Consider the following 14,970-nt stretch of genomic DNA (forward strand, 5'->3'; position numbering starts at 1 on the left):
CGAATGTTGTAGAGCTTAACCCAGAAAAAGGAGGAGCCCCGAGGAAGGGACACAGGCATCCAGTAGTGGGGCAGGGCTATCAGAAAAAGCCCCATCACCTTCTCATCCTTCTAGCCAGACCACCCTCCATGTGTCCGCCTCTGTCCAAGAAGAAAAACTACAGACTACTGGCTCTTTCCCATCACCAACAGAAGTGTTTTCAGAGGGGTACGAGAACTCTCTGTACCGTGGGACTGAATTCTGCCATTTTCCTCTGTAAACAAGGGGTAGCAGACTAAATAAATATGCCAGGCTCTGCTGGATTCTGAGATCTTAGATCTCTTGTAGGAACATACGGATAAAATCTGAGTAGTTCACTGTAAAACTCAAGTATAATACCAAGGCATGATCTTAGGATCAGAACAGAAGGTTTTCAGTACCTCCACCAAAAACCCTCCCAAAAAACAAAACAAAAACAAACAAAAAAGAACACAAGGTTTTCTACAAGCAAAGAGATGTGAAGATGATCACAAAACTTCTCGGATTTCTTCAGAAACGCAACACATTAACATACCCTTAACTGATCAAGCTTCTCACGGATCTGAATGAACCCCAAGTGTAACTTGCCCCCGAAGTGGTCTGCAAGACGACGGTCATTGTCATGGAGACCAAGGTAGGCTGAGCAGACTTCACAAACACGCAGCTTCTGCTGCTGAAAACTGGATGCAGGCATGGAATTCCTGTATTCTTCCTGGAGAATGGGAAGAGAGTGAGAGTCAAATGCCACTGTCTACTCAGCCCCTAAAATGGAAGTATGCGAAGGGACTACAGAGATGACTTTTTTTTTTTTTGGCTGCGTGGCATGTGGGATCTTAGTTCCCTGACCAGGGATTGAACCCCGGGGGCCCTGGCAGTGAAAGTGCCAAGTACTAAGTACTGGACCACCAGGGAATTCCCTAGAGATGACTTTTATTTTTTTAATTTTTTAAAATGTTTTATTTATTTTTTGGCTGCATTGGGTCTTCGTTGCTGCGTGGGCTTTCTCTAGTTGTGGCGAGCGGGAGCTACGCTTCGTTGCGGTGCATGGGCTTCTCTTGTTGCGGAGCACGGGCTCCAGGCATGCGGGCTTCAGTAGTTGTGGCATGCGGGCTCAGTAGTTGTGGCGCATGGGCTGAGTTGCTCCACGGCATGTGGGATCTTCCCAGACCAGGGCTCAAACCCATGTCCCCTGCCAGTGGATTCTTAACCACTGCGCACCAGGGAAGTCCGAGATGACTTTTAAATACGTAAAAACTGAATCATTCAAAAAGCTTCAGATTCGAAGAATTGCTGGAGAGATTAACCAAGATGGCGGAGTAGAAGGACGTGCTGTCACTCCCTCTTGCGAGAGCACCAGAATCACAACTGGCTGCTGGACAATCATTGACAGGAAGACCCTGGACTTCACCAAGGAGGATACCCCACGTCCAAGGACAGAGGAGAAGCCACAGTGAGACGGTAGGAGGGGCGCAATCAGAGTAAAATCAAACCCCATAACTGCTGGGTGGGTGACTCACAGACTGGCGAACACTTATACCACAGAAGTCCACCCACTGGAGTAAAGGTTCTGAGCCCCACGTCAGGCTTCCCAACCTGGGGGTCAGGCAACGGGAGGAGGAATTCCTAGAGAATCAGACTTTGAAGCCTAGTGGGAATTGGATTGCAGGACTTTGACGGGACTGGGGGAAACAGAGACCCCACTCTTGGAGGGCACACACAAAGTAATGTGTGCATCAGGACCCAGGGGAAGGAGCAGTGAGCCTGGGGGAGACTGAACCAGACCTACCTGCTGGTGTTGGGGGGTCTCCTGCAGAGGCGAGTGGTGGCTCTGTTTCACCGTGGGGATAAGGACACTGGCAGCAGAGGTTCTGGGAAGTTCTCCTTGGCGTGAGCCCTCCCAGAGTCTGCCATTAACTCCACCAAAGAGCACGGGTAGGCTCCAGTGTTGGGTTGCCTCAGGCAAAACAGCCAACAGGGAGGGAACCCAGCCCCACCCATCAACAGTCAAGTGGATTAAGGTTTTACTGAGCTCTGACCGCCACAGCAACAGTCAGCTCTACCCACCACCAGAGCCTCCCATCAAGCCTCTTAGATAGCCTCAACCACCAGAGGGCAGACAACAGAAGCAAGAAAAACTATAATCCTGCAGCCTGTGGACCAAAAACCACAGTTACAGAAAGATAGAGAAGATGAAAAGGCAGAGGGCTATGTACCAGATGAAGGAACAAGGAAAAACCCCAGAAAAACAACTAAATGAAGTGGAGATAGGCAACCTTCCAGAAAAAGAATTCAGAATAATGATAGTGAAGATGATCCAGGACCTTGGAATAAGAATGGAGGCAAAGATTGAGAAGATGCAAGAAATGATTAACAAAGACCTAGAAGAATTAAAGAACAAACAAACAGAGATGACCAATACAATAACTGAAATGAAAACTACACTAGAAGGAATCAATAGCAGAATAACTGAGGCAGAAGAACGGATAAGTGACCTGGAAGACAGAATGATGGAATTCACTGCTGCGGAACAGACTAAAGAAAAAAGAATGAAAAGAAATGAAGACAGCCTAAGAGACCTCTGGGACAACATTAAACGCAACAACATTCGCATTATAGGGGTCCCAGAAGGAGAAGAGAGAGAGAAAGGACCAGAGAAAATATTTGAAGAGATTATAGTCGAAAACTTCCCTAACATGGGAAAGGAAATAGCCACCCAAGTCCAGGAAGCGCAGAGAGTCCCATACAGGATAAACCCAAGGAGAAACACGCCGAGACACATAGTAATCAAAGTGGCAAAAATTAAAGACAAAGAAAAATTATTGAAAGCAGCAAGGGAAAAACGACAAATAACATACAAGGGAACTCCCATAAGGTTAACAGCTGATTTCTCAGCAGAAACTCTGCAAGCCAGAAGGGAGTGGCATGATATACTTAAAGTGATGAAAGGGAAGAACCTACAACCAAGATTACTCTACCCGGCAAGGATCTCATTTAGATTTGATGGAGAAATCAAAAGCTTTACAGACAAGCAAAAGCTAAGAGAATTCAGCACCACCAAACCAGCTCTACAACAAATGCTAAAGGAACTTCTCTAAGTGGGAAACACAAGAGAAGAAAAGGACCTACAAAAACAAACCCAAAACAATTAAGAAAATGGTCATAGGAACATACATATCGATTATTACCTTAAACGTGAATGGATTAAATGCCCCAACCAAAAGACATAGACTGGCTGAATGGATACAAAAACAAGACCCATATATATGCTGTCTACAAGAGACCCACTTTAGACCTAGGGACACATACAGACTGAAAGTGAGGGGATGGAAAAAGATATTCCATGCAAATGGAAATCAAAAGAAAGCTGGAGTAGCTATACTCATATCAGATAAAATAGACTTTAAAATAAAGAATGTTACAAGAGACAAGGAAGGACACTACATAATGATCCAGGGATCAATCCAAGAAGAAGATATAACAATTATAAATATATATGCACCCAACATAGGAGCACCTCAATACATAAGGCAACTGCTAACAGCTATAAAAGAGGAAATCGACAGTAACACAATAATAGTGGGGGACTTTAACACCTCACTTACACCAATGGACAGATCATCCAAAATGAAAATAAATAAGGAAACAGAAGCTTTAAATGACACAATAGACCAGATAGATTTAATTGATATATATCGGACATTCCATCCAAAAACAGCAGATTACACGTTCTTCTCAAGTGCGCACGGAACATTCTCCAAGATAGATCACATCTTGGGTCACAAATCAAGCCTCAGTAAATTTAAGAAAATTGAAATCATATCAAGCATCTTTTCTGACCACAACACTATGAGATTAGAAATGAATTACAGGGAAAAAAACGTAAAAAGGACAAACACATGGAGGCTAAACAATACGTTACTAAATAACCAAGAGATCACTGAAGAAATCAAAGAGGAAATCAAAAAATACCTAGAGACAAATGACAATGAAAACACGACGACCCAAAACCTATGGGATGCAGCAAAAGCAGTTCTAAGAGGGAAGTTTATAGCTATACAAGCCTACCTAAAGAAACAAGAAAAAGCTCAAGTAAACAATCTAACCTTACACTTAAAGAAACTAGAGAAAGAAGAACAAACAAAACCCAAAGTTAGCAGAAGGAAAGAAATCATAAAGATCAGAGCAGAAATAAATGAAATAGAAACAAAGAAAACAATAGCAAAGATCAATAAAACTAAAAGTTGGTTCTTTGAGAAGATAAACAAAATTGATAAGCCATTAGCCAGACTCATCAAGAAAAAGAGGGAGAGGACTCAAATCAATAAAATCAGAAATGAAAAAGGAGAAGTTACAACAGACACCGCAGAAATACAAAGCATCCTAAGAGACTACTACAAGCAACTTTATGCCAATAAAATGGACAACCTGGAAGAAATGGACAAATTCTTAGAAAGGTATAACCTTCCAAGACTGAACCAGGAAGAAATAGAAAATATGAACAGACCAATCACAAGTAATGAAATTGAAACTGTGATTAAAAATCTTCCAACAAACAAAAGTCCAGGACCAGATGGCTTCACAGGTGAATTCTATCAAACATTTAGAGAAGAGCTAACACCCATCCTTCTCAAACTCTTCCAAAAAATTGCAGAGGAAGGAACACTCCCAAACTCATTCTATGAGGCCACCATCACCCTGATACCAAAACCAGACAAAGACACTACAAAAAAAGAAAATTACAGACCAGTATCACTGATGAATATAGATGCAAAAATCCTCAACAAAATACTAGCAAACAGGATCCAACAACACATTAAAAGGATCATACACCACGATCAAGTGGGATTTATCCCAGGGATGCAAGGATTCTTCAATATACGCAAATCAATCAAAGTGATACACCATATTAACAAATTGAAGAATAAAAACCATATGATCATCTCAATAGATGCAGAAAAAGCTTTTGACAAAATTCAACACCCATTTCTGATAAAAACTCTCCAGAAAGTGGGCATAGAGGGAACCTACCTCAACATAATAAAGGCCATATATGACAAACCCACAGCAAACATCATTCTCAATGGTGAAAAACTGAAAGCATTTCCTCTAAGATCAGGAACGAGACAAGGATGTCCACTCTCACCACTATTATTCAACATAGTTTTGGAAGTCCTAGCCACGGCAATCAGCGAAGAAAAAGAAATAAAAGGAATACAAATTGGAAAAGAAGAAGTAAAACTGTCACTGTTTGCGGATGACATGATACTATACATAGAGAATCCTAAAACTGCCACCAGAAAACTGCTAGAGCTAATTAATGAATATGGTAAAGTTGCAGGATACAAAATTAATGCACAGAAATCTCTTGCATTCCTATACACTAATGATGAAAAATCTGAAAGAGAAATTATGGAAACACTCCCATTTACCATTGCAACAAAAAGAATAAAATACCTAGGAATAAACCTACCTAGGGAGACAAAAGACCTGTATGCAGAAAACTATAAGACACTGATGAAAGAAATTAAAGATGATACCAACAGATGGAGAGATATACCATGTTCTTGGATTGGAAGAATCAACATTGTGAAAATGACTATACTACCCAAAGCAATCTACAGATTCAATGCAATCCCTATCAAATTACCAATGGCATTTTTTACGGAGCTAGAACAAATCATCTTAAAATTTGTATGGAGACACAAAAGACCCCGAATAGGCAAAGCAGTCTTGAGGCAAAAAAATGGAGCTGGAGGAATCAGACTCCCTGACTTCAGACTATACTACAAAGCTACAGTAATTAAGACAATATGGTACTGGCACAAAAACAGAAACATAGATCAATGGAACAAGATAGAAAGCCCAGACATTAACCCACGCACCTATGGTCAACTAATCTATGACAAAGGAGGCAAAGATATACAATGGAGAAAAGACAGTCTCTTCAATAAGTGGTGCTGGGAAAACTGGACAGCTACATGTAAAAGAATGAAATTAGAATACTCCCTAACACCATACACAAAAATAAACTCAAAATGGATTAGAGACCTAAATATAAGACTGGACACTATAAAACTCTTAGAGGAAAACATAGGAAGAACACTCTTTGACATAAATCACAGCAAGATCTTTTTTGATCCACCTCCTAGAGTAATGGAAATAAAAACAAAAATAAACAAGTGGGACCTAATGAAACTTCAAAGCTTTTGCACAGCAAAGGAAACCATAAACAAGACGAAAAGACAACCCTCAGAATGGGAGAAAATATTTGCAAATGAATCAACGGACAAAGGATTAATCTCCAAAATATATAAACAGCTCATTCAGCTCAATATCAAAGAAACAAACACCCCAATCCAAAAATGGGCAGAAGACCTAAATAGACATTTCTCCAAAGAAGACATACAGATGGCCACGAAGCACATGAAAAGATGCTCAACATCACTAATTATTAGAGAAATGCAAATCAAAACTACAATGAGGTATCACCTCACTCCTGTTAGAATGGGCATCATCAGAAAATCTAGAAACAACAAATGCTGGAGAGGGTGTGGTGAAAAGGGAACCCTCTTGCACTGTTGGTGGGAATGTAAATTGATACAGCCACTATGGAGAACAATATGGAGGTTCCTTAAAAAACTAAAAATAGAATTACCATATGACCCAGCAATCCCACTACTGGGCATATACCCAGAGAAAACCGTAATTCAAAAAGACACATGCACCCGAATGTTCATTGCAGCACTATTTACAATAGCCAGGTCATGGAAGCAACCTAAATGCCCATCAACAGACGAATGGATAAAGAAGATGTGGTACATATATACAATGGAATATTACTCAGCCATAAAAAGGAACGAAATTGAGTCATTTGTTGAGACGTGGATGGATCTAGAGACTGTCATACAGAGTGAAGTAAGTCAGAAAGAGAAAAACAAATATCGTATATTAATGCATGTATGCGGAACCTAGAAAAATGGTACAGATGAGCCAGTTTGCAGGGCAGAAGTTGAGACACAGATGTAGAGAATGGACATATGGACACCAAGGGGGGAAAACTGCGGTGGGGTGGGGATGGTGGTGTGCTGAATTGGGCGATTGGGATTGACATGTATACACTGATGTGTATAAAACTGATGCCTAATAAGAACCTGCAGTATAAAAAAACAAACAAAACAACTAATACTAAACTTTCATTGGGTTATTTGTATGGAAACATGTTAATATAAATGTTTCAGACATTAAATGAAATTTCTAAAAATCTTATATTTGTATTTGTATGGAAATATGTATGGAAATATGTTAATATAAATGTTTCAGACATTAAAAAAAAAAAAAAAAAAAAAAAAAAGCTTCAGATTCTTGTAACCAACCCAATTTTAATTGTTTATTTAAGAAATGAACTACCAGTCATGATTTCAAAGCAACATGGGGTATTCAGAACACTCAGACACACAGGATGCTGTGTGTGCTAAAAGGCCAGCAGGGAAGGTGAGTCCCTGCTATGGTGGAGAGCTCTGCAAAGACCAAAGAAACAAGAGGGGAGAATCTTAAACAGGGGTCTTAAAAAAACAAACAAAAAAACTAAACCAAACAGACAAGCAAAAAACACAGGAGCATCTATGGAGATTGTCCCAATGTTCAGGAAACTGTATCCCAATGCAGCCCCAAAAGGTAAAATTTGGAAGGACAAACACATTAGACACTCTCTTCAAAGGAGGAAGTGTGCCAAACGTAACAAAGCACACTCCCTCCTGCAGCCAGTGCAGTCTGAGTCTAATCATAAGAAGTCACTTGGGACTTCCCTGGTGGCGCAGTGGTTAAGAATCCGTCTGCCAGGGCTTCCCTGGTGGCGCAGTGGTTGAGAATCTGCCTGCCAATGCAGGGGACACGGGTTCGAGCCCTGGTCTGGGAAGATCCCACATGCCGCGGATCAACTAGGCCCGTGAGCCACAATTACTGAGCCTGTGCGTCTGGAGCCTGTGCTCCGCAACAGGAGACAGGCCGCGATAATGAGTGGCCCCCGCTTGCCGCAACTAGAGAAAGCCCTCGCACAGAAACGAAGACCCAACACAGCCATAAATAAATACATAAATAAATAATTAAAAAAAAAAAAAAAAAAAAAAGAATCCGCCTGCCAATGCAGGGGACGTGGGTTCCAGCCCTGGTCTGGGAAGATCCCACATGCCGCGGAGCAACTAGGCCCGTGAGCCACAACTACTGAGCCCGCGTGCCTAGAGCCCGTGCTCCACAACAGGAGAAGCCACTGCAATGAGAGGCCCACGCACTGCAATGAAGAGCAGCCCCCACTCTCTGCAACTAGAGAAAGCCTGCGCGCAGCAATGAAGACCCAACGCAGCCATAAATAAATTAAATAAATAAATAAATAAATAAGTAAGTAAGTCAGTCAGTCAGTCAGTCAGTCAGTCAGTCACTCGGTCTCAAAGCAAAATACACGAAACACAAAAGAAAATGAACCAGAACATGGTTACTGCTGCTTGTGCTCAAGTTAAAACATTCCTTCAAAATCTAGGTTTAAGAAATGCATTTCAATAATCATTTGCCCTTAAAGGGAAGATTGAATGTAGTAACCTTCCATTAATTCACACATTCAAAATGTTCCCTAGGAAATGCAAATCAAAATAAGACATCACATCACTCACTAAACAGGCAAAGATACAGAAAGGCACTCTGGTGCCCAGGACCCCCAGTGTCCTTACTCTGGCCACTGTCCCCATCCTCATCACCTGAGTGCCCCCCATAGGCCTTCCTCAGAACTACAGGACAGGACAGGATTGGGTAGGGTGCCCTTCCTCCCCTTAGCAGGAGGCAAGGCTGTCTGGTCATCCTAAGAAATGATACAGAGAGGTGCTGCGTACACTTTACCCAGTTTCCCCCAATGGTTCTATCTTTAAAAACTATAACTCAACATCACAGACAGGACGCTGAGTGATACAGTCAAGGTTCAGAACATCCATCACCACAAAGGTCCTGCCTGCTGCCCTTTCACAGCCACACCCACTTCTCTGACTCCTGGTGACCACCAATCTGCTCTCCATTCTTATGGTTTGGTCATTTTAAGAATGTTATATAACAGATCCACATAGTATTTAACCCTTTGGGATTGACATTTTTCACTCAGAATAATTAGAATTGATTTTGAAAGAGATTAGAGGAAGGCATTCAAAGTTTTACAACTACAGAAAGGGGCAGAATAATATCACAAATAACCAGTGTACCCACCATATTTAGCACTTCTGCTTAAGGTTTTTTTCTTTTAATGAAAGATGTAGAACATTATGATGGAAATTCAGTTCTTGATGTGTCCCTCTCTAGTGCCAGTTCTCTCCCTCCCAGAGGCATTCGTGTGCGTTCAGCATAATCTTCAGTGCTGTCTCTGTACTTCATTGCACATGTGGACCCATAAACTGTGTGTGCACGTGGGGCATTTAGAAGTCCTGCATCAGCGTTACAGGCCTTTCTCCCACCTGTGTTGCTGGCGAGCTCTCTCCAGGATGCTGCAGGCAGATATGTTCAGTTCGTTCACTGCTGCAGAACTCCATTTCAGGGGCACATGGCTGTTTGTCCATGGGTGGTTTTCTAGGTTACCGACGGTTGCTCATTTTACCAGTTCTGCTGTGAGCGTCCTTGCAACTGTCTTCTAGCAAGGATGCTTGGAGTCCTGGGCACAAGTTGCCATGTGTCCCCTATCCTGCTGCCCTCTTGGCTGTCTGCAGCCATCCAAGTGGTGAACCCCACATCCACAATTATTCAGCCTATGCATAAATCTCAGAGCCATCTCACGGGTTTTTGGTGTCTGCTCTGCTCTTCAGAGCAGGAAGGCCTGGCCTCAGGAGTCGCTAAGAGGCCACAGAGCTTCCTTCCTGACCCTCTGGCCTTTCTGCTGGAGCTGTCACCAACCGAGGGAGCCTGACTTTTTTTTTTTTTTTACATGTAAACACAAATTTCCCATTTAAGTATACAGGGGTTTAGTATACACCCGTGTAGGATTTCTACGCAGGACTTGCGACTCTTTACGCACACGTCGTTGCCTCAGTGGGCCTCGCTTGAACACCCACAGGCAGTCAGCAGGATTCGTGTGTTCAGCTGAGAATCGTTGTGTCATCGCTGAGCTGCTACTATGTATCAGGCACCATGACAAGCCGGGGGTGCAGCAACAACCAAAACCAGCCCTGCACTGGGGCACCGCCCACTCCGCCATCTCACCTCTACCCACCATTCTGAGAACCTTCTCATCTGGTCTCAGCTAAGGGCCTTCCAGGGTCCCTCTGCCCTACCTGGACACGCCCTGCACCCCCCAAGTGCACCCGTCTTCATCAGAATTAATCTTATCTGTTGCTCACATTCCCTTCTGCCTGGCCCCCCTCCCCACAGCAGTGCCATCTCCAACAGGAGAGGGAGTCTTCCAGCTTGCTCACAACTAGAGAAGTGCCTGGCCCATAGCTGGAGTTTGACAAGCACTTACTAAAGGAACACACCCGTCCCGTCTTCCTCTGACTACCATTCCCACCGTTCTCGAAGCCTACCCAAGCCATCTCCGATTCCAGCAGTGAGATTTGAGAACCAGGGAGTATGCAACAGAGGAAATAATCTAGGAGGAAAATAGTTGTCACGGATACAGACATTGAGTCCCTGACTCAGCTTCTCCACCACACAGCAGTGTGTCCTGGCCTGGCAGCCTAGCGGACACCACCTGGGTACCACCCACAACCTGCACGGGTCTCTCTACTGAGGACACAGTGTCACTAAGCACCAGGCCTCATTGTACATAGCATCTGCAAAGGAAGTCTGGCCCAATTACACCAGCTGAACACCCACCACGCTGCCCCCTCCCTGGGAGCCAGATGGACAGACAGGAGGTGCTCACTAACACTCCTGCGCTGACTGTTATACTCAGGACGCACTCTACACATGGGAATAATGCGCAGAGCTGGCAAGTGCCTAGTCTGAGGCCACACAGGGTCACAGGGGCAGAGTGAAGACACAAACCCCAGTGTGTGCTGACTCTAAACCGTACAATCCTGACAATATACCACCCTATTTCCAACTCCTTCCCAATATGTATACAAAAAAAGAAGGCATGGCTTAATTTTAGCCCAAACAGTCAACTCTCTGGAGTTACTACTTCCTCCCTCTCTAAGACATTTTTGTCACCAACCTCAGCTTCTTTTTTCTTTGCACGGACTTTCTCCACTTCCATAAGAATCTTCTGGGATTCATCCACATTTCCTTCGGCTCCTAGCTGTTCAGCTTTAGCAAGAAGCTTCCCTATTTCTTCGTTCAACTCATGTACTTTTTCTGCCTAGGAGAGAGAAACAATCAGGTAAGGAGACATCTAAAAACAACAGATTTTTTAATGCAAAGAAAACGAGTGTTTCTCTTGTTGCATTTCTGGTCTGTTCCACTGAAAATATTAGAACAGCTGGAAACCCTCACTGATGACATGCGAATTCTAACAATTACGAGATCCTTAATCCCACCACTGAGACTGATCATAACTAGACCTGTGCACCGCGTTCCAATAAAAGCAGTGGCACCGCTGTTACTGCCAACAGGTTGCAAGGACCATCATGTGGGTCAGCTTCTAGGCCATCTCTTTTTATGCCTTCTATTACAGTTAAATCTTCTGGGTAAGGGTAATAAAATGCATGGGTCTAAATGCATACATTTATAATTTAAGCAAAATGCCTAATTATTGGGATTTGTTTTCAGAAATAAAACGGCACCGTTGATCCCGTTTGCAACTATTTCCTAAGAAATGCTTTTATAAAACTGAAAGGAAAAAAGATACTGAAGAGAGTTCCGCTGAAGAGGAGACAAGGGTCATCCAGATGACACACAGGCCAATTCCACACAGATCTACTTTCTTCTTCCATGATATGGATGCACCATAGTTTAACCATTTCCCTGCTAACTTTTCTCATTTCCTGTTTTATATAGGGATGTTAAAAAAAAAAAAAAAAGAACTTTAAAACACACGCACACGTGCACACACACACACAAAAAACAAAACAAAACAAACAAAAAAACCCCACACGCACAGTGTGGGGAGGGGCTAAGAGCTCAGCGACGGCCTTCCCTCCTCACTGGGAACAGCCAAGGCGGTGGGTACCATCCACCCCAAAGATGCACACTCAGCAGTGACCGTGACTGCCAGCCCGGTGGCAGCCCAGTTTTTACGACAACAATGTGAGGCGAAGGCCTCCCCAGCATACCTTTGCGGAAACTTCTGCACTGATCTCCTCCTGCGTCTCTGCCAGCCGCTTCTTGGCAAGCTCAGTTCTCCGATCACACTCAGCGATAAAGGACTCCAAGTGATCCATCGCCTAGCTCAGGAGAAGAAGAGAGCTACAGTCAGTGACATGCCTCCGACCTCAGAACTCACGTGTTCGACAGGAAATAACAGTCCTGGGTTGGTTCTTAAAGCCTGTAGGTTCAGTGGGAAGATCTGAAGCTACACTACAGCTAACATGTCCACAATCACATTCAATCAAGGGTCTCTGTTAAACCAAATGACCACTCAAAAGCATGGTCTTCTCATCTGATTTATTTATTTCCAAAATTTGTAAAAGAACCCCCATCCCTCAACAACATTTCCAAGAAATTTTTGAGGAAAATTAAAACACCTGGCCGTAACTAATAGTGGTCTCTGAGGGTCAGAAAAGGCTGGACTGAGCTAATAATGTCAGAGGCCCTCTCCTGGTGAGTCGTGGGAGATGCAGATGATGTACTCACTGGTCTTTGTGAGCCACGTAAATATTATTCCCTCATGTTCTGAGGGTAGAGTTCCCCCTTCCACCTCAAAACAAAACAATAGAACAAATGTTACTGAGAGCTGTGAACACGTTTAGTTATTGCCCACCGTCTAAAGTAGCGGGAAAACTGGTTACTACTTACCCAAAAAGGTAAAGGAAAAGACACTCTGAAAAGAGTTGGTGGGAATCAATAAAATACTAATTAATAAGCAGTCACATATGCTAAGCACTTAATTTGCCGTAATTAGTCAAAAGTCCCAACATAACTTCAGATAAACATACAAACAGGACGTCACTTTCCCAACTGTCAGGCTAGGACCAGTGATAAGTAGCACCTCCCAAGTTGCTGAAGTCAGCATCATGTTACATAGACAGCAAGTGAAGTTAGCAGTGGATGACGGGGTTAGACAGGGTGAATGATCCACCGCTGAAAAATAGAGAAAGGAAAGTTCTGGGTGGAAATGATAATAAGGCAGGTGAAAGTTAGGCCAACGGACCAAGGAGTGATAATCTATGTCTCTTCCTCCAAATATGGTCAGGAGAGAGCACTCCACAAGGATTGGTGTGACACTGGAATGGACAGTAGGGACACTGGAGAGGATTACAGTCCCCTCTTTTCAAATGAACGCATACTAGGGAGTAGGTCAAGACATGGAAGAGGCTCGTGATGGTGCCAAGCCCCACTGCCCACAAGGCCAACTCCCAGATTTCACTCCACACACTTGGAACTCAGGGCCTCTTTCCTGTCATTGGTCCCCAAATATTCTCGATAAACATTTCACTATGTTCAAATCAAACGAGCAGGAAAGCCAATGACTGGCATTTGTTTGCATGCATGCACTGCATTTCCTGGAAGTATGTCAACTTGACCAGCTCCGCTGACAAGGTGGGGACTCGCCAGGATCAAAGTGCCAGTGAGCTGACTCGGGTCACGTACCACCTGTGCTCACCTGGAACAACAGCTCCTAACAGACCAGCCTGAGAGGTCCAAGGGTCATGCATGCACATGTGCTGAGACTTTGATGCAGAGTTCCTCTATTGTCTACCCAAAAAGAGGGATCTCACACCTAACACAGCCAGGGATCCGCTCAACAGGGGTTGAGTGGGGAATACACATTGACAGTTCTGCCAGTGCCTTTACCAATCAAAGCAACCAGCTGCATCTAAGCAAAATATAAACTGACTCGGACATCTGATAAGCTAAAAATTAAATGGTAAACTTCACAACACAGACAAGACATACTGCAGAGACGTCTCTTAACTGCCATGTTCTTTAAAATATGGTTCTGTCCTACTGCCCCTCACTCTCTTCAATGTGTTTCTCAATTCTAGATTGGTTCCTAAATCAAAGAGCAGGTTTAGCGTTCCCCTGGTGGCGCAGTGGTTAAGAATCCGCCTGCCAATGCAGGGGACACAGGTTTAAGCCCTGGCCCGGGAAGATCCCACATGCCGCGGAGCAACTAAGCCCGTGCACAACTACTGAGCCTGCACTCTAGAGCCTGCGAGCCACAACTACTGAAGCCCGCGCCCCTAGAGCCCGTGCTCTGCAACAAGAGAAGCCACCGCATGAGAAGCCCGTGCACCACAACGAAAAGTAGCCCCCTCACGCCGCAACTAGAGAAAGCCTGCACGCAGCAATGAAGACCCAACACAGCCAAAAAACAAAACAAAGCAGGTTTAAATGATTAAAAAAAAAAAAGGGGGCTTCCCTGGTGGCACAGTGGTTGAGAATCTGCCTGCCAATGCAGGGGACACGGGTTCGAGCCCTGGTCTGGGAAGATCCCACATGCCGCGGAGCAACTGGGCCCGTGAGCCACAACTACTGAGCCTGCGCGTCTGGAGCCTGTGCTCCGCAACGAGAGAGGCCGCGACAGTGAGAGGCCCGCGCACCGCGATGAAGAGTGGCCCCCGCTCGCTGCAGCTGGAGAGGGCCCTCGCACAGAAATGAAGACCCAACACATCCAAAAATAAATAACTAAATTAATAAAAAAAAAAAAAAAGAAAAAAAAAAGGTACTCAAATCTAAAAATTAAGTCTTAATCACAAGATACCACTTACTAGGAAGTCATCCATCTTTGCAACTCAGGGGTGGTGTGATGAACCATGAACTACTCAGGGGGCCTGAGCACACCGCTGGCACAGGGGGGCACACAGGTCTCACTGCCACTGGAGACTG

At 43.9% G+C, this 14,970-nt stretch overlaps 1 protein-coding gene across 3 annotated transcripts in view; it reads right to left on the reverse strand.

The window, feature by feature from the left end:
• Positions 1 to 14,970, reverse strand: part of LUC7L (LUC7 like) — a 37,826-nt gene that overhangs the window by 6,464 nt on the left and 16,392 nt on the right. For all 3 annotated transcript variants that reach the window (XM_082361583.1, XM_082361582.1, XM_082361584.1), the window contains 3 exons: positions 12,255 to 12,365; positions 11,198 to 11,341; positions 554 to 730 (listed from right to left, as the gene is read on the reverse strand). In XM_082361583.1, the coding sequence (XP_082217709.1) occupies positions 554 to 730; positions 11,198 to 11,341; positions 12,255 to 12,365 (432 nt within the window). The remainder of the gene's footprint in view (positions 1 to 553; positions 731 to 11,197; positions 11,342 to 12,254; positions 12,366 to 14,970) is intronic.

This window comes from Balaenoptera borealis (assembly GCF_965194805.1).
Source record: "Balaenoptera borealis genome assembly, chromosome: 16".
Lineage (NCBI taxonomy): Eukaryota > Metazoa > Chordata > Mammalia > Artiodactyla > Balaenopteridae > Balaenoptera > Balaenoptera borealis.